The sequence below is a fragment of the Pogona vitticeps genome, chromosome 5 (genome assembly GCF_051106095.1).
Source record: "Pogona vitticeps strain Pit_001003342236 chromosome 5, PviZW2.1, whole genome shotgun sequence".
In the NCBI taxonomy this organism is placed as follows: Eukaryota; Metazoa; Chordata; class Lepidosauria; order Squamata; family Agamidae; genus Pogona; species Pogona vitticeps.
The window spans coordinates 98,757,490-98,778,058 of record NC_135787.1 but is presented as its reverse complement, the minus strand read 5'-3'; the positions used below and the strand labels follow the sequence as shown (position 1 = coordinate 98,778,058).

Sequence of the window (20,569 nt, the reverse complement as noted above, 5' to 3'; positions counted from 1 at the left end):
TTGGTGGGTGCTCAGTCTTCTGATGCAGAGCCCCTTGCAGCCGTGTCCCAAGCAGGGAAGCTGTGAAGGCAAGTGCAGAATTATTGCAAAAAGACAGAAAGCAGAAGGAATTGGAATGTCATGTCCCTGAGCAACAGGCTAAGAGCTGAAGTGTCTCAAAAAGTTGGCATTGACAGATGTTTTGTATTTTTAGCCTTGTGATTTTATTGATGCTATTTTTAGGATCCAGTTAATATTAAACTTCAGCTGCAATCCTTATGCCCTAGTGAGCTTAGTTGGGCTGACTTCTGGGCATAGGATTCCACTGTTTGTTTCTCAGATTTATTTGTATTTTAAGGGTGAGTTGGATTAATTCTTTTCCATCAGTCTAACCAGAAAGATAGATTTGAGCACAGCCTCTCTATCAGTTTTGGGGGAGAAAGGGAGAACAAGTATGGCAGATTACCAGGGAAACAGTGGGGAGGAGGGGCATTAAGGCAATTAAAAAGTTGGTGAGAATGAGGTGTCTGGCCCTTCACAGATGGATTTTTTTTTGGTTAGTTGAATTCCCCAAATAGCTGATAGTGCATTCACCCAATTTAAGTTCTTTGATGCAGACAAAGCCTCTCCCTCTTCCTTAAATGTAATCTAATTTAGCTTTAATAGTAGTAAAATATAATGACTCTGTTTGCAATTGGAATCACACAGATTCTTAATGAGTGAGTTTGGAAACGAGATTACATATGTTTCCCACAAGGAGGGGCACATGTAAGCCCTTAAATCAAGTAAGATAACACATGGAGAGAATAGCATTTAAAATATCCTGGCCCACAGGCCTTAAGTGATTGTTCATCCACAATGAGCAACTGATCTATTTGCTTAGGATCTGCTTTTGTTAAGGATTTTTTAAAAGGTAACTCCTTCTAATCTAGAATTCCCATTCACCATAGATGAGAGCTTCTCTATTTTTTCACCCATAACAAAGTATTTTGTATTATGTTATTTTAAGTACATTCTACTTTTTTCCATGAATGTGACTTAGGCATCTTTCAATTGAATATGCCAACTACATAAAATGAATAAAAGCATTTGGAAAATTAAAACACAAGCTTAAAACACACCAGCAAAAGAAAACTACAACACATACTGAGCTTAAAAATCCACTTCTATGTTTGAGGTCATTTGCCAAAAGCCTTCTTGGAAAGAAAGGATCCTTGCCAGGCAATGGGAAGAAAACAAAAAGGGAGTCAACCTAACCTTCCTTAATAGGGAGTTCCAGGAGGCACCCCCTGTGTCAGTCCACTCTCAGATCCATGCTAGATTGTCTCAAAAAGTGGCAGGATTGAAGATCTCCCCAGAAGATCTCAAGACCTGGACAGGTAATACATAATCTGCCTAAAGTTGCCTCTAAAAAGTGTTTAGAAACTTCTGGTCTACAATACTGTGATTCTTTTGCTGACTGGGTACCAGGCAGAAAGGATCATGAAATTCCCTTGTGGCAATAACTTCACTGATCATGTTTGCTTATGGTTTAATTGTGTAGATTTTATGCAGTTTTATTATAAACCACCTTGAATGCCATGTTTGGAAGAAAACTGGGATATGGTTCTAATCATAAACAAAAATGAACAACAGTTTTAGTAACCATTGTGTGCTTCTCTTTCATGATCACCTGGGAATTCTGCAGTTTCCTCTTTGACCTGGAAGAAAAACTTGAGGAGAACATGTTCACCTTCAACGTGTGTGATGTGGCCTTAAGGCATGCCCCAGAATTCCACAGGGTTTACTTGCCATATGTAACAAACCAGACCTACCAGGAACAAATCTTTCGGAGGTTAATGTAAGAAACCTGAAGATATCCATTTTTCTTTATTTCTTTCTGACTGAGAAATGTAGGCTGAAGAAAGTCCATTCTCAAATGAACTGCATTATACCTCCACTTTGGGGAAGTATAATGTAAGATGATTGCTCTTGAAGACATTTCAGTCTTCTCTCTTCTTTCATAAGTTCCTTAGGTCAAAATTATATCTGCTTCAGTTCAATACTGAATGGTCCATTTACACATGGAGTATCCAACACATGATTTACCTCAGAATCCAGTCTATATGAAACATTGTGCTCCCACATTTCCGTACCATATAGAAAACTGCACCTCTGAATAATAAAGACGCTCCAGGGGAAATAGGGAAACAGAGACAAATTGTACTGGGCAAAAATGTACTGAGCCTTCTAAAGGGATTCCAGGATTTTATCATAGGGGTAAGGTACAACTATGTGTTAAAGATTACACATCACTAGAAAAAGTTGCTCCTTAAGTGTTGATAGTGTGCAGTCTTCCCATGAAGATTTTTCTAACACCCACAATGTGCTTTGTTTTGAGACTGGTCTCCAAGACAGAACCATATTTTTCCTTTGTAAATCTGATATTTCAGACATGAAAAAACAATCAAATCTTTTAAACTATGATGTGATTTCAGCTGTAATGATGCATTATCTGTACTATGTATCCCTGAATCACATCACCAGAATACAAACTATCCAGGATTTTAAATTCCAGGCAGAGAAAAAGGTTTCAGACCTATACTCACTTGCTAAGGAATAAGTTTTACTGAAATAAGTGGCACTAACCTCTGAGTAGATACATATAGGACTATGCAGTAATGTTGCAAGCCTGTATATGTTTACAAAGCAGTAAGCTCCACTGGCTTTGGTGGGACTTATTTCTGATGCTACATGTACACAGTAGTATTCTAAACTAGAGATGGACACGCACCTCGATGAGTGGGCAGCTGCTGAAAGAGATGGAGCAGGGAAACATTCACTCCTGCTGGGACTGCTTGAATGCCTGAAAAGAGCAGCATGTGCCGGCTGGTGAATGGGGGAGCCGTCTGGAGGTGGGGAGGAAGAGAATGTGTGGCATCTTTGGTGGCAGTCTCACAAACCGGCACAAAACTCCAAACTGTGGTTCATGTCCATCTCTATTCTTGACACGTAAAGGATTGTGCTATTAGTACTGAATGTTTCTCTCAAGTTCTACCAAGCCTAGTAGAGCTCAAACAGAAATAAAATATTTGCTTCTTAAAGGCTTTATCTTGTGAGCTGTACATGGCATTTCTATCCAGCCATTTAAAATTAATGATCTTATAATTTTACTGAGAAGTATTATTAAATACTGCTTGCTCACCTGAGCTGCAAGTGGAGTAGCTAGGTATATTGTATGTTGTTTATTTTGTACATTTAACTTGCTCTTCAGCCAGCCATGAGCGAGATCTGCTTTCATCGAATGAATAAGAGCACAGACTCTCTCTATAAATATAAAAACAGAACAAATAAGCCACTGGCAATAAAAATAATATAAAGCCAAGTTCTAATAAACTTGAATAAATAAAAAGCCTCCTATTAGCACTGAAAAGAAAACAGACTCAATTCTAGGAAGCTTCTCTATGGAGAATATTTTAGAGTTAGGGTATCATAATCTGGGTTATTCCCTCACTATCTCACTGATAGTGAGACAATTTTATTTATTTATTTATTTATTTATTTATTTATTTATTTATTTATTTATTTATTTATTTATTTATTTATTTATTTATTTATTTATTTATTTATTTATTTATTGTATTTATATCCCACTCATCTGATCAATTGACCACTCTGGGCAGCTGGTGAAAGGCCTCTAGAAAACATCAATACTTTGAGAAGTTCATGAAGGAGAATGAGTGGCTTTAAAATGACCCTTAATACGACAGTGGCCTGCTCTTATTACAGGAGTTTACGCTATACCTTGAAGATTTGTGATTTCATTAATCTTGGTAAACTCTCCACTAATGCAGACTGTCAAATATTAAACACACACCAGCTATGGTCAATTGGTCTGTTGGCTGTCTTCTGGTCATGACTTTTTCTAAACATTTATATATATACACACACACACACACATATGTGTGTGTGGACAGACAGACAGACAGACAGACAGACAGTGGAGGTGGAGAAGGAAAGGGAGAGATACAGCTGCTGCCGAGACTGACCAGAGACATTGACTAGGCTTGCAAAGGAGGGACACCCCCACATAGGTGGTGGAGAAGAAGGGGGAACCGAGAAAGTACACCAATGTGTGGCAAACTCAGCAGACATAATTTACACTTTAAACCAAAGCAACTGACAATAAATCTATTTCACAAGTGATTCAGAATAAATTACCCTCTCACGACCAAGTAAAATACCTCTCCAACCGAAAAACACACTTCCTAGGCAAAATAAATAAATAAATAAATAAATAAATAAATAAATAAATAAATAAATAAATAAATAAATAAATAAATAAATAAAAATCTGTACTTTCATGTGCATTGTGTAAATCAGTTCCAATCATGTGAAACCCATTTCAAATACAGAGTTTTTTACATGTGTAATCACACTCAGCTGGTGTACATTTCAACAGCAAATTGCTACAAGTGACTCAGCACACAATAGCTGGTGCTTTTGCTGACTTTTTCACTTAAAGCTGTTTGTTGCAAAGATTTATACCAACAGCGTATTGTCAGTGTAACAAGGTAATAAGGTTCTGGCCATCATTTGGTTTGTTTATTTATTGCAAGCACTTATTTATACTTGCAGAAGTAAAGGCACTTTTATTTATACTTTTTGTATCAAAGTGTAGACTTTAAAATGCTTTCCTGGCATAGTCTTTGAATACTCAGAGTCAATTCCATGTCATGAAGAAGCAGCAGAGAGGGATTGTTTAGCAGAATTTATTACACCTCTCCCCACCGCCCTGCTCAAGAAGGGTCCCATTGCTGCAGGTTGCCTTACTTCTGCTGTAAAACAGGTGCAACACAAAAGCCACATAAGTGTAATGAAACATGTTTCATTTCTTCTCTCTGTCAGGAATGATGTTCCTGCTTTTCAACAGGTCTTGGAGAAACTGGAAAGTGATCCTATATGCCAGCGCCTGTCCCTTAAATCTTTTCTCATCCTCCCATTCCAGCGTATTACTCGACTTAAACTCCTTCTCCAGGTAAGGAAGTTTGGACTCATGGTTCCATATATTAGTAGGCTTCCTAGATTTAATATGAGATTCTGTCTCTCCCTCTCCCTCCCTCCCTCCCTCCCTCCCTCTCTCTCTCTCTCTCTCTCTCTCTCTCTCTCTCTCTCTGTATTACATGTATGCGAGCCATTCACAAGTGATGGTACTAAACACGTACTTGCCACTGAAACTCAGGAATGTTGTATGTCTGCTTCCAAAGGCTGGAAATAATACATTAAATTTAATGTCTTAACATTAAATTAATTACTTTTCTGGACCAAGAAAGGCTCCTAAATGCTAATGTGTTAAAGTAATGCTTTACAAAATAACATGCTAATTAAAAAAATTGGTTTTGCATGCCCCTCTATAGAGGAGAGAGATCTGTTCACATTTCTCCTCCTCAAAAGGTAAAGGGCCTATACTGCTTCAGAAATTAGATTTGCTGAGGCCATACTGTTGAACTGGCAAACACAGACAGCTAAGCTGCTATACATTTAATCCAGTGTTGTTGACCATGTCACAGGTTGCTCAAATGAAAATGTGCCCCTTGCACTCATAATGGTTTCATAGGGGTTTTTTTATATCCAGCATGTCCATTTTTATGTTTTGTTTTTCATTTGAGGGGCAGTGGCATTGACCTGCTCTGGATGCTATAGAATTCTGATCCTTATGACCTCAGTAGCCTTAAGGCTTTGTCAGCCATATGCTTTCAGCTGAAGCTTTTTATAATGCTATGTTGAAGAGGTATAGGTTGGAATAAATAACTGATGTTTTATACAGCAATAGTTGATAACCTTGGACTCTTAATGGTCTTGACTACAACTTATAGAAGCTGTAAGAAATACTTCAGACTCTTGCCTATGTTACCTTCTGAGTGTTACAGGGGAAGATTGGACTATCTACTATAAATCTAGTTTGTGAAGGGATGCAAAAGCCTTTTTCGATTTGGTGAGATGAAATGTGAGAGACATGTGTCATCTGCAGAGAGAACATAGAATTAGTGTTTAAAACATCATGTTATCATTCTGATTTTAAAATTCAAATGTTTTTGGCAGTATACACAAACATTAACCAGTTATTTTCTAATTTCTAATATTTAACTTCAATAAATAATTTTAACCCTAATGTTCTCTGCTCTAAACTGCTGCATTGTGGGAGGTAGGAGAGGAAATGGAGTTTCCAGGTAACACATCTTTCAACACACATATAGGGACCATGAACTAGACCTCCCACTGAAAAGTGCTACTCTCCACCTGCCTTCCAGTTAGCAACCTAGAAGCAAAAGAAGTGTGTAGAAAAGAGTACTCATAGCAACAGAGCAATACTCTTGAGGGGATGGAAATGGAGGTACTGGGCTATTACTCCTTCCTAAAATTTTATTCTACTAAAAAAAAGTGCCATCTGGAATTATAGATGCTTTAAATTGAACTGGCATTTCACTTCATTTTAAAAACTCTCTTCTTCCATTCTACAGAACATATTGAAGAGAACTCGCCCTGGTGCAGAAGAAGAAATTCAGGCCACTCAGGCTTATGATGCTCTTGAAAAGGTAAAGGAAATAAAAATTATTTTTCTATTCTGCCCACAGCTCAGTCACATGGGTTCAAAAATGACCTTTGAACAGAAGCAGAAATACTCTTGCTCTGGCTTTTTAAAACCCACATGAGATCAGTTTGTTGGGGCAATTCTTGAAAAAGGGTGGTGTACAAATCTTTAAAACTAAGTAAATAACGTAATATGTTTATTTACACCCAGTCTATCAGTCTCTTCAGAACAAATGTTTGTGACAGCTTCTATGGGATATGGACTTGGTACTAATACCATGTCTCTCTGAAAGGGACAGCTTCCCCATTCTCCAGCCCTTCCTACCACCTATAATACATGTTTTTTTTTTCTTTTTGCAGCTCATAAAAGATTGCAATGAAAATGTCCAGCGCATGAAGAACACTGAGCAGCTGATCTCCTTAAGTAAAAATATGGCGTTTGAATGCAAGGTAAAAACCTCATTTAGGGAGCCAGGTCTCCTGCATCTGTTTCCCTTTGCACAACCTCCACCCCCACAAAACACAATTTTAAAAAATCCACAACTTATTCTGTAAAGAACTGCCATGGTCAATATGTGCCCCCTTCCCTTTTGCTTCAGCTCATTCTCATTGTGTAGGTAAGGTTCCAGTCATGATGACAGTATGTGTGGGGCTAGGCTATTGCTGCTTAAGTGTATAATGCAGGCATCAGGGTATCATGTAAATCTCTTCTGTTAGGATGAATGGATGCCTTTTTAGCTCTGTCTCTTTAGCTGAGATATAGGGGGATTTCTGCAAAGTTGGGGACTAATTTTCAGGTTAGAGAACTAGTCATGTCGCCTCCAGCATATGGCAACCCTATGAATGAGCAATCTCCAAAATTTCCTGTCCTCAGCTCAGCTGCAAGAAAGCAGGCTTTAGTCTACAATAAAACAGAAGACAAAGAAAAGGCAGAAGTGCTCAATTCCTATTTTAGTTGAGTCTTTCCCCAAAAGACAAACTATGATCCTCCAGACAATTGTGAAGTACAGGTGGAGGGGACAAGATTGCAAATGGAGATTGATAAACAAATAGTCAAGGAATACATCAATACCTTGCTCAAGTTCAAATCTCCAGGGCAGGATGAACTGCATCCAACAGTATTGAAGGAGCTGGCCGAAGAACTCTCAGAACCACTGTCTATTATTTTTCTTGAAATCATGGGAAACGGGTGAGGTGGAAGATGGTTGGAAGAGAGCTAATATTGTCGCTAACTTCAAAAAGGGCAAAAAAGAAGGAACCTGGGAACTACAGACCAATCAGCCTGACATCAATCCTAGGGAAAATTCTGGAACAGATTATAAAACAGCCACGCAATAATAACTAGAAGCCAACATAGATTTGTCGAGAACACATCCTGCCAGACTAACCTGATCTCATCTTTTGATTGGTTAATCTTCCTGCTATACAGAGGAAATGTTGTAAACATAGTAAGCTTTTGATATTCTGATTAGCAAGCTAACTAGGTGTGGGCTGGGTAGAACAACTGTCAAGTGGATACTCAGTTGGCTATGGGGTAATACTCAGAGGGAATCATACTCAGAAAGATTAATGGCTCCTTCTCAACCTGGAGGAGGTAACAAGTGGGGTACCCCAGGAACCAGTCCTAGGCCCTGTGCTCTTCAACTTTTTTATTAATGCCATAGATCAGGGGGTACAAGGAATGCTAATCAAATTTGTGGATGACAGAAAATTGGGTGGAATAGCTAATACCCTGGAAGACAGAAACAACATTCAAAACAACAGAATGAAATTCAGCAGGAATAAGTGCAAAAAAATGCATCTAGGAAAAAGAAACCAAACACACAGTTACAAGATGGGAGGGGGGATACCTGGCTCAGCAATACTACAAGTGAAAAGGATCTTGGAGTCATTGTAGAGCACAAACTGAATATGAACCAACAGAGTGATGTGGCTGCAAAAAAAAAAAAAAAAAAAAAAAAAAAAAAGACAAGTGCTATTTTAGGCTCCATTAACAGAAGTATATTCTCCAAATCCTGTGAGGTACTAGTTCCTCTCTATTCGGCACTGGTTAGGTCTCATCTTGAGTATTGTGTTGCGTTCTGAACCCTGCATTTCAAGAAGGATGCTGACAAGTTGGAACAAGCTCAGAAGAAGGTGACAGTGATCAGGGGGCTGGAAACCAAGCCCTGTGAGGAAAGATTGAAAGAACTTGGCATGTTTAGACTTGAGAAAAGAAGACTGAGGGGTGATATGATAGCACTTTTCAAATACTTGAAAGGCTGTCATTCAGAGGAGGGGAAGGGTCTGTGCTCAATTAAGCCAGAGTGCAGGGCACATAATACTGGGCTCAATTTACAGGAAGCCAGATTTTTGTTAAATATGAGGAAAAACATCCTAACTGCTAGAGCAGTACAGCAGTGGAATCAGTTATCTGGGGAGTTGGTGACTGCTGCAATACTGGAGGCATTCAAGAGAAATTTAGACAGCCACCTGGCAGATCTGCTTTGATTTATATTTCTGCATTGAGCAGGGGGTTGGACTCGATGGCCTTATAGGCTCCTTTCAACTTCATTATCCTGTGATATGATTCTATGATATCCTTTAGAAAGTCAGTCCATTTCATATTTGACCTTTTCCTCCCGCCTCCCACCTTTCCCAGCATTGCCTTTTCCAGATAATCCTGCCTTCTCATTATGTGCCTAAAGTAAGACAGCTTTCAATATTTTTGCCTGCAGAGATAGTTCTAGGACCCACTTGTTTGTCTTTCTGGCAGTCCACCAGCACCACATTTCAAACAAGTCATTTTTCCCCCTGTCAAATTTCTTAACTATGCAGCTTTCACACTCATACATGGTGGTCGGAAAGAAAAGAGTGTGGATGGTCTTGGTCTCCAGTGAGACATCCTTACATTTGATGATCATTTCAAGTTCCTTCATTGCTGTCCTTCCTAGTCTCAGTTGTCTTCTTATTTCTTGGCTGTAGTCTCTACTTGGATTGATGATTGAACCAAGGTACTCGAAATCTCTATTTCAGTTTCTTCATTGTTAATGCTAAAGGTGTGTAGTTCTTCGGTAGACATGATTTTTGTCTTCTTAACACTTAACAGAAAATAAGTATAAAAATGTAATTTTCCAAGATCAGATAAAAACTGTTCCAACCATGCTGTCAAGGTCAGAAAATATAGATAAGGAAATATCAGGCCAAAAAATTAAATAAATAAATAAATGAAGAAGACAAAAACATTCTGCCACCTTAAAGTCTAACTGCTATATTTCAATGCAAGCTTTTGTGGACAAGTCTGCTTCATCAGACCAGTCTTATCACATCAATATAAGCAATTTTATCCTCTCAGTGGTATATGAACTTATCTCAGTGTGAGACTATGCAGCAATGAAGACCCACTTTGATTCATTGTTTTTGAAATGGGATTCCTGCTGATTTCTGTGGTTTTCCACAGGAGAAATTGCTGTAACAGAGATTAGTCAGAAATCAACTACTACTGTGCATCTCTGAGAATGGACCAACTTAACAGGGCCACTACTTCTGCAGAGACGAATGGCCATTACAAGTCTAAACCATAACAAGAAGTGGTCCAGCTGTGAAGAGAGGACCATGGACCCACTGTGTGTGTGTTTAGTCGTTTAGTCGTGTCCGACTCTTCGTGACCCCATGGACCAGAGCACGTCAGGCCCTCCTGTCTTCTACTGCCTCCCGGAGTTGTGTCAGGTTCATGTTGGTCGCTTCGGTGACCCTGTCCAGCCATCTCATCCTCGGTCGTCCCCTTCTCCTCTTGCCATCACACCTTCCTAACATCAAGGTTTTTTCCAAGGACTCTTTTCTTCTCATGAGATGGCCAAAGTACTGGAGCCTCAGCTTCATGATCTGTCCTTCAAGTGAGCATTCAGGGTTGATTTCCTTTAGAACTGATAGGTTTGTTCTCCTTGCAGTCCAGGGGATTCTCAAGAGCCTCCTCCAGCACCACAATTCAAAGGCATCAATTCTTCGGCGGTCTGCTTTCTTTATGTTCCAGCTCTCACTTCCATACATCATGACAGGAAAAACCATAGCTTTGACTATTCGGACTTTTGTTGGCAAGGTGATGTCTCTGCTTTTCAAGATGCTGTCAAGATTTGTCATCACTTTCCTCCCAAGAAGAAGGCGCCTTTTAATTTCAGGGCTGCTGTCTCCATCTGCAGTGATCATGGAGCCCAGGAAGATAAAATTTGACACTGCCTCCATATCTTCCCCTTCTATTTCCCAGGAGGTGATGGGACCAGTGGCCATGATCTTAGTTTTTTTGATGTTGAGTTTCAGACCGTTTTTTGCACTCTCCTCTTTCACCCTCATTACAAGGTTCTTTAATTCCTCCTCACTTTCTGCCATCAGAGTGGTATCATCTGCATATCGGAGGTTGTTGATATTTCTTCCGGCAATCTTAATTCCGGCTTGGGTTTCTTCCAGTCCAGCCTTCCGCATGATGTATTCTTCATATAAGTTAAATAAGCTGGGGGACAATATACAGCCTTGCCGTACTCCTTTCCCAATTTTGAACCACTCAGTTGTTCCATGACCAGTTCTAACTGTTGCTTCCTGTCCCACATATAGGTTTCTCAGGAGACAGATAAAGTGGTCAGGCACTCCCATTTCTTTAAGAACTTGCCATAGTTTGCTGTGGTCCACACAGTCAAAGGCTTTCGCATAGTCAATGAAGCAGAAGTAGATATTTTTCTGGAACTCTCTGGCTTTCTCCATAATCCAGCGCAAGTTAGCAATTTGGTCTCGAGTTCCTCTGCCTCTTCGGAATCCAGCTTGTACTTCTGGGAGTTCTCGGTCCACATACTGCTGAAGCCTACCTTGTAGGATTTTGAGCATAACCTTGCTAGCGTGTGAAATGAGTGCAATTGTACGGTAGTTGGAGCATTCTTTGGCACTGCCTTTCTTTGGGATTGGGATGTAGACTGATCTTTTCCAATCCTCTGGCCACTGTTGAGTTTTCCAAACTTGCTGGCATATTGAATGTAGCACCTTAACAGCATCATCTTTCAAGATTTTAAATAGTTCAACTGGAATGCCATCACCTCCACTGGCCTTGTTGTTAGCCAGGCTTTCTACGGCCCACTTGACTTCGCTCTCCAGGATGTCTGGCTCAAGGTCAGCAACTACATTGTCTGGGTTGTCCGGGATATCCACATCTTTCTGATATAATTCCTCTGTGTATTCTTGCCACCTCTTCTTGACGTCTTCTGCTTCTGTTAGGTCCCTCCCATTTTTGTCTTTTATCATGTTCATCTTTGCGCAAAATGTTCCTCTAATATGTCCAATTTTCCTGAACAGATCTCTGGTCTTTCCTTTTCTGTTATCTTCCTCTATTTCTTTGCATTGTTCATTTAAGAAGGCCCTCTTGTCTCTCCTTGCTATTCTTTGGAAGTCTGCATTCAAGTTTCAGTAACTTTCCCTATCTCCCTTGCATTTTGCTTCCCTTCTCCTCTCTGCTATTTCTAAGGCCTCGTTGGACAGCCACTTTGCTTTCTTGCATTTCCTTTTCTTTGGGATGGTTTTCGTTGCTGCCTCCTGGACAATGTTACGAGCCTCTATCCAAAGTTCTTCAGGCACTCTGTCCACCAAATTGAGTTCCTTAAATCTGTTCTTTACTTCCACTGTGTATTCATAAGGGATTTGGTTTAGATTATACCTGAGTGGCCCAGTGGTTTTTCCTAATCTCTTCAGTCTAAGCTTGAATTTTGCTATGAGAAGCTGATGATCAGAACCGCAGTCAGCTCCAGGTCTTGTTTTTGCTGACTGTATAGAGCTTCTCCATCTTTGGCTGCAGAGAATATAATCAATCTGATTTCGATATTGCCCATCTGGTGATTTCCATGTATAGAGTCGCCTCTTGTGTTGTTGGAAAAGAGTGTTTGTGATGACCAGCTTATTCTCTTGACAAAACTCTATTAGCCTTTGTCCTGCTTTGTTCTGAACTCCAAGGCCAAACTTCCCTGTTGTTCCTTTTATCTCTTGGCTCCCTACTTTAGCATTCCAGTCCCCTAGAATGAGAAGAACATCTTTCTTTGGTGTCAGTTCTAGAAGGTGTTGTAAATCTTCATAGAATTGTTCAATTTCAGTCTCCTCAGCAATGCTGGTTGGTGCATAAACTTGGATTATTGTGATGTTGAATGGTCTGCCTTGGATTCGTATTGACATCATTCTATCATTTTTGAGATTGTATCCCATTACAGCTTTTCCCACTCTTTTGTTGACTATGAGGGCTACTCCATTCCTTCTACGGGATTCTTGCCCACAATAGTAGATATGATAATCATCTGAGCTGAATTCGCCCATTCCTGTCCATTTTAGTTCACTGATGCCCAGGATGTCAATGTTTATTCTTGCCATCTCCTGTTTGACCACCTCCAGCTTCCCAACGTTCATAGATCTTACATTCCAGGTTCCTATGCAGTATTTTTCTTTGCAGCATTGGATTTTCCTTTCACTTCCAGGCACGTCCACAGCTGAGCGTCCTTTCGGCTTTGGCCCAACCACTTCATTAGCTCTGGAGCTACTTGTACTTGTCCTCCACTCTTCCTCAGTAGCATGTTGGATGCCTTCCGACCTGAGGGGCCCATCTTCCAGCGTCATATCTTTTAGCCTTTTGTTTCTGATCATGGGGCGTTCTTGGCAAAGATACTGGAGTGGCTTGCCATTTCCTACTCCAGGTGGATTGCGTTTAGTCGGAACTCTCCACTATGTCCTGTCCGTCTTGGGTGTCCCTGCACGGCATAGCCCATAGCTTCTCTGAGTTACTCAAGCCCCTTCGCCACAACAAGGCAGCAATCCATGAAGGAGACCCACTAGCAACCAATATTATCTGTTGACACCATGAAGACCTAAGACTTTGTTTGAATATTGATATTTCCCACAACAACTTATCCCAAGAGATTACAACACTTCATCTGAGATCGGGTCTGCCAGCTGAGACAGGAAGACTGATGGGAGCAGGGTGTTCAGTATTCCCACTCTGTCTCTCAAGTCTAATATCTGATACAAGCACTCAAGAGATCTCCTGGAGAAAACAGGGTGTCTAGAAAAGCAATAGTGAACCTCTAACCACAACCCCCATGATTACATTGAAAACAGCTATCCCATAGTAAAGGCGAATGCACTAGAAAATGAAACACAACCAAGTCTGGCTTATACAGTATATATATGAGACTAAATGCATCCTTAGGACTAGTCTTCCGGATTTATCCAGTTTATATTTAATGGGCTGATCTAACATTATAATACATTGCATTTTCCCCATTAATCTCTCACCCTTTTTTCTAGCACCCCCATCCCCCAGTATCAAAGATGGAATTCAAAAAATATACAGTGGTGTCTCGACTTACGAATGTCCCTAGTAGCAAAAATTTTGAGGTATGAAAAACTCCGGCCGCAAAATTTTGTTTCTACTTGCGGCCAGAGCTTCAGCCTATGAAAGGCAGGGGGAAAGGGCGGGAAATTCAGAGCCGCCCCCGCTGTCCTCTGCCTCCTGTCCCCGCTACAAGGCAGTGGGGACAGGAGGCAGAGGGCAGTGGGGATGGCTTTGGAAGCCTGGGAAGCCTGGCTTCCAAAGCCGTCCCCGTAGGGAAGGGAGGCAGAGGACAGCAGGGATGACTTTGGAAGCCCGGCTTCCTGAGCTTCCAAAGCCGTGTCCCCACTGTCCTCTACCTTCCGTCCCAGCTGCACTCTGCCTCCCATCCCCACTGCCTCCTGCAGTGGCAGAGGCAGCGGGGATGGGAGGCAGAGGGCAGTGGGGATGGCTTTGGAAGCCCAGCTTCCCAGGCTTCCCAAGCCACTTCGACCGCTGCGCTGGGTGCCAGTGCTTTGGAAGCCCGGGACACCGGCACCTGGCATAGCGGTCACGGCAGTTTTGGAAGCCCAGGAAGCTGTTGCTTTTCTTAGTTCATGCTACACTTGATGTAGGAGATGCCATTATTTTTCTATCATGATTTTTATTGGTACTCAGCTTCCCGGACTTCCATAGCCACCCCAACCGCTGCGCCTGGTGCCAGCTTCATAGGCTTCCAAAGCACAGGCACCCAGAGTGGTGGTCGGGGCGGCATGGAAGCCCGGGCTTCCTCAGCAGCAGCAGTTATATTTTTTTTGATGATTTTTCTTCTTCCGGGATGGATTAATAGCTTTTCAGTGCATTCCTATGGGAAATGGTGCTTCGACTTACGAAAAATTCAAGGTACGCCCACACTTCCAATATGGATTAATTCTGTAAGTCGAGGCACCAGTATACTCATCTAATTCTAGGTAGAGATATGAAGAAACAATGCAACTGACTTAAAACCATTATGCTTTCTCATGCAGATTTTCCCACTCATCTCACAGTCTCGTCGGCTGGTGAAGCATGGTGAACTTACAGCATTGGAGTATAATCCTGGTTTGAAATGGAAACTTACCACCCGGTCTATCTACCTTCATCTCTTTAATGACTCTTTACTGTTATCTCGGCCCAGAGAGTAAGTGTTGTTGGAAGGGGACAGGTCTCCTTCAAGAGCAAAGAGCTTTTCAACAAAATTGCTGGAATCTTATTGATGATTTATGCTTGCGTAAAAGAAATTGCATCTTGGCAGCACATTGTTGCTTCTTGACATGGTGCTGGGTTGTGCTCCTGGGTGTGTATCCTATCACACAGTTCAGCATGTACCCAAGAACACATTAATATGGAGCAGTTTATACAGTTTCCCTTATACGAGCATAAATCATCAAAAGGATTCTGGCCAACTGACGAAAAAACAAATTGGGTACTGTATAATGTTCAAAAGTCAACAAGAAAGAAGCATAGACCTGTTGGGGATTGCTGTTGTTGTTGTTGTTGTTTTGGGGGGGGGGTTCCCTCTTACAAGACAGCAAGCAGAGACAAGTAGCTCTCTTTATTGATAATAAAAGCGATCCTCAGCCTGCCTCACTCCATTTTTCCCATTGTACTGCAGGAATGGCCGCTTTATTGTATTTGATTACGCTGCCTCTTCAGATGTGCGTGGAGAGAAGTGTGAAATGAAGCTGCATGGAACAAACAAAAATGTTTTCCGCCTCTTCCTGCTGCGGAATCATCAAGGGAAAAAAGTAGAGTTCCTCTTCCGCACTGAAACTCAGTAAGAAAAGCTAAATATTTCTGCCTCTGACTAACCTCTGGTACTCCAGACTCACTTTTAGAGTGGCGTGGATGTTTATAATGACCTTATACAGCAATTTACTTTGAGCAACAAGAAAATGTTTTCTCGTGGTGGTGGTTGTTACATTAGGCAGCTCCATGGTACAAATATATGCCAGTTTTAACAGTCTATGCAAAATTTCACATCGAAGTGTGGGAGAATATGAATTTTTAGTTCATCCATCCTTAGTTTACCTTCCCTCACAGAATTTCAACTCCCAGGTCTCCTGGAAAGGATGACCACAAATAATACAATCCTAGGCATGACTACTCAGCAGTAGCTCTCAAGAGTCAAAAAATACTCATCACATTTTTAGAAAAGGTGCTCTCCCAAGTCCTGAAAGATACCATGTAATAGAACATAATTATTCTCACCTAATTATTCTGCATTTAGCATGCTTTGGCATTTCTTGGGCAAACACAAGCTTCATTTGCAAATCTGATTATGTACATATATCTGAGGAAATCCTTTTGTACAAAGGAAAAGCAGAAGACACATTATCCATAACATCTGGTTTGACCTGAGTTCAATAAAACTTGCTTCCAGATCAGTTGGTATACTGTTTGCAAGTTGAATTCTAGATGAACTTTCAGATGGGCTGGCCAATTTTTAATATTTATTATCTAATGCCATATATGTCCTTTGATACATTTGCTGTCATATTTTTACCCATGGTCTGCCCTCATTCACAAGCATTTAAATCCTGCTATATTACTCACCCCTGTGGAAGGGTGATGATATTACTGGCAACTGGCAATTTTTCAGTAAATAAAAACTTTTTACTTTTGTCCTATGTCTTTTCCATAACTCCTTTCATCATATGGAAGCAGTAAAAGCTTCAAGATGAAAGTTTAATTACCAAAAACTGTTGCCATTGGATAATGTTACTGGCAGAAGAAGATTTTTCTTTTCTTTTTGGTAATTAAAGACTTCCTCTATGGCTCCTACAGCTTCCACACAATAGAAAGGGTTACATAGGAGTCAGGAAAGCCATGAGACAGAAGCAGGAAGCTTTGAATGACTAAGAACCATCCTGCTGGTGATGTCAGCATTTTTCTATAAATATAATTTATGCAATAAATATGTATTTTCTATTTTCTACCACATTTGGAAGAAATGTGTTCACAAAAACAAAAACAGATATGAACTTATCTTCCAGCTCTAGGAGGGATGATATCACAGCCTATATTCAATTATCAGACACCACAGTTGATTTTCTCCTCAGCATGTTGGAAAGTTACAGATGCTTTTACATTTTACATTTTGTTTATTTTGAGAGCTCATTTAAGGGCAATGGAGCATTTAAAATTACCTGTGGTTTCAGGATAGTGAGAGCCATGTTCATTACATTAGAAATGTGCAGTTCTTTGTACATTCCTTAGAGTAAGCTCTGCTGAACAGAGTAAACTTCTGAGTAAACATGCTTAAACCTCTTAATTGATTAAAATAAATATAGTTTTATGCAATTAAATGAAATCCAAGTAGTTTGAAGTTTTTTGAGTGGTGGAATGAAGGGAAACAAGAACCTATAATGTCACATTTGAAATATAGGAAGGACGGTTCGAAGAAAGACATTACAGTGGTGCCCCGCTTGACGACGATAATGCGTTCCAGGCAAATCGCTGTTAAGTGAAATCATTGTCAAGTGAAAAAAAAACCCATTGAAATGCATTGAAAACCGGTCAATGTGTTCCAATGGGGGAAATACCTGCTCGTCCAGCGAAGATCCTCCATAGGGGAAGCCATTTTGCATTGCTGTCTTCCGGAAATAGGTCTGGAAAACAGTGAGCGGCCATTTTGAAACCCCAACGACCAGCTGTTTTTAATCATCGTAATGCAAAAAACCAGTTCCCGAAGCAGGGAACCGATCGTCGTAAAATGGAAAAAACACATTGAATCATTGTTTTGCGATCACTATAGCGATTGCAAAAACCTCATCGCCAAGCGATTTCATCATTAAACGGGATAATCATCAAGTGGGGCACCACTGTATTGTTTCCCTCAGGACTGCTGCAGTTATTTTGATCTGAAAGCAACAAGCCTTTGTGAATGTGGCCATCAGCCTTTAACCCATACACATTCCCCTTTTTTACCCTTACTGAGTCTCCCTTCATTTATTGTTTTCTCATCTCTCTATTGCTGCCTATCTTTGTCTGTACAAAATATGTTTTATAGTGCTTCTTGTGTAATTGTGGGGGAGGATAGTCATGTTTTGCTCATTACATTCCTGTAGACTGCAGATTCCAGACTTTTCTATACATCTGTAGATTTCCTTCAAGCATATACAGTATGCTCTAAAATTTCAACTAGGGGATAATAGAGTCACAAGGTTATAAGAGTCAGAAGACACTCCCGACTAGCATTCCCATGAGGTAGCAAGTGTATCAGTTGGGAAATGAACTAGGGTCACCCCAGAATAAAACGAGTGCCTTCAATATACCCAGAAGCCAACACCTAAAGAGTCCAGGGCAGGAGACACAGAAAGGTTGCATCTCAGGTAGCACTCAAGCTCATATGCAAGGCTCCATGATGGTATATGTTTATGAATCAAATGAAAAAGACATTTGCAGTGACCTCCAAAGCACATGGACAAAGAACTTGCAGCTTGCTGGTACTATCTTCTTCATATTGAAGGTTGGGGTGAGAGAGCAGAGTCTGAAAGAGATATTGTCTCCTTAGTTAATGATTAAGGACAGGTAAAGCCTAATGACATAACTCTGATCATGCCACAAACAAACAGGGCAAGGCACACCGCATCTTGTGTTTCACCAGGATCTGTTAAGTACATCCTTGGGTATTCCTCTTTTCAGTTCTTTCCCATCTATTTTTAAACTTTTAGGAGTGAGAAGCTGCGATGGATTTCTGCTCTTACCCCTCAGCAAATAGAACTTGACTTTTTGGATGACCCTGGTAAGATGACTCAGGATACCCAAGAGAAGACTAAACCACATGAAAAAGGATATTACATTCATCCATAAGAAATATACACTGCACCGTTTATTTATTTCACTTATGTCCTGTTGTTCTTTGAGGAGGGGGCCTCAAGGGCAGCTCATGATAAGATCAAACACAAAAATCACAGCTCCTTCAGGGCACTTCCATCCCTGTTGACCTTTCTGAAGAACCACACTCACTGTGTTAAGTCTACTGCAGTTACACACCAAATTATTTTTATGATTTATTGTTGGTTTTGTGTTGTCTGATTATTGTTTTGAAATCCAGAAATGATGAAAAGAGAAACTAGTTCTCGGGATGGTGAAATGTTTAGATTAGTAGGGCTACTACCCAACTAAGAGGTGGTATGATGAATGAATAAAGGCAATGATACCAGAAAATACATAAAATTTAGAAAGCTAGAGAACCTTGACCATATAGTGAGAAACAAAAAGTACAGATTGTTACAGCTGGTCACTCAAGGTAAAAGAGGTGGGAAGAGTAGTGCAGGAAGAAGAGTCTAGAAAAGTCTTAGATACAGGTTTGGATACGACACAACATCACTGTTTAAAGCAGTCATGTCCAAAGTTGCAACAGCTTTGATATTGTCTAACCCAGTGGTTCTTAACCTTTGTTACTCGGATGTTTTTGAACTGCAACTCCCAGAAACCCCAGCCAGCACAGTTGGTGGTGAAGGCTTCTGGGAGTTGCAGTCCAAAACTCCTGAGTAACCCAAGTTTAAGAACCAGTGGTCTAACCTTTTGTAGGAGAGGAATAAGAAGTAGTTCTCCAAAGTGGCAACAATGAGCAATTATTGCAGTCCAATAGGTTTTTAGGCAATGCACAGAAAATTACAAAAAAAGAAGATAATTCATCAGATAAACAAATGCATCTTTAGTTGGAACACTACTCCTATCTATCTATCTATCTATCTATCTATCTATCTATCTATCTATCTATCTATCTATCTATCTATCTATCTATCTATCTATCTATCTATCTATCTATCTATCTATCTATCTATCTATCTATCTATCTATCTATCTATCTATTTTATTTTATCCCACAAGGCATTAGAAATAGTGTTGCAGCTGATTAAAGGGCATTTCAAGAAGGATCCTCTACTCCCTCTCAAAGTCAGCCAGTGAGAAAAGACAAGAACAGGGAACAACTGCTGTGACTAGAAGTAGCACCCGTGTGTTCCCATGCTTTCTGTTTCTTCAATGGTTAGCACAGCAGATTGGGCAGCTGTGATACTAGATTTTCTACCACTTGGAGAAAAGAGCCTATGACTTTGCTGCCTTCAACATCCTTTCATGGAAGTTTGCACAGAGACACGCCTCTCCCGCCATAGCAGGACCTCACCACTAACCACTAGTTCAGCTTGTCAATCACTCAGGCGAAGTAGATTCTTTTGCTCTTACCACTTGTCCACCTGACCCAAAATGTCTCTTTCTCATTGTGTGCATGGAAGCCACAGTTGCTGCTATTTTCAGATGAACTTTAAGAAAACAAAGGGAGAACTAAAAGCAGGAGCAGAACTGTGCACACTCAGTTATTTCAGGGCCAGAGTTTATATTGGGCATAAAATTAATCATCCTCATAGTCAGTTTTCATTGAAACAAAATTTTAGTTCTTAAAGCAGTGGACATCAACACAAAAGCTTTGCGGGCAGCGCTTGGTGAAGTCTCACAATTCAAGAGCAAGGAATGGAACAGAAGGATAAACATATTACAGGCACACACACTCACCTAATCTAGGTAAATTACAGAAATTGACATTTCTTGGTTCAAAGAAAAAATGTTGAAGAATGCTTTTTTTGTGGGCGGGGGGGGGGGGGGAGAGGGAACTCCACACCTCACTGAATTACATTAATGTGCCTGGCAAGTAACAATCCATAT

The 20,569-nt window shown here is 40.5% G+C and overlaps 1 protein-coding gene across 7 annotated transcripts in view; it reads left to right on the top strand.

The window, feature by feature from the left end:
• The window catches only part of ARHGEF5 (Rho guanine nucleotide exchange factor 5), a 90,350-nt gene that overhangs the window by 65,932 nt on the left and 3,849 nt on the right, over positions 1-20,569 (top strand). For 5 of the 7 annotated variants that reach the window (XM_078394136.1, XM_073000928.2, XM_073000930.2 and 2 more), the window contains 7 exons: positions 1,667-1,819; positions 4,867-4,996; positions 6,480-6,554; positions 6,910-6,999; positions 14,887-15,038; positions 15,513-15,674; positions 18,574-18,644. In XM_078394136.1, coding sequence (XP_078250262.1) covers positions 1,667-1,819; positions 4,867-4,996; positions 6,480-6,554; positions 6,910-6,999; positions 14,887-15,038; positions 15,513-15,674; positions 18,574-18,644 — 833 coding nt within the window. Of the gene's footprint in view, positions 1-1,666; positions 1,820-4,866; positions 4,997-6,479; positions 6,555-6,909; positions 7,000-9,988; positions 10,149-13,854; positions 13,966-14,886; positions 15,039-15,512; positions 15,675-18,573; positions 18,645-20,569 lie in introns of those variants that run through there. The other 2 variants (XM_073000931.2, XM_073000932.2) reach the window with 2 other exon arrangements.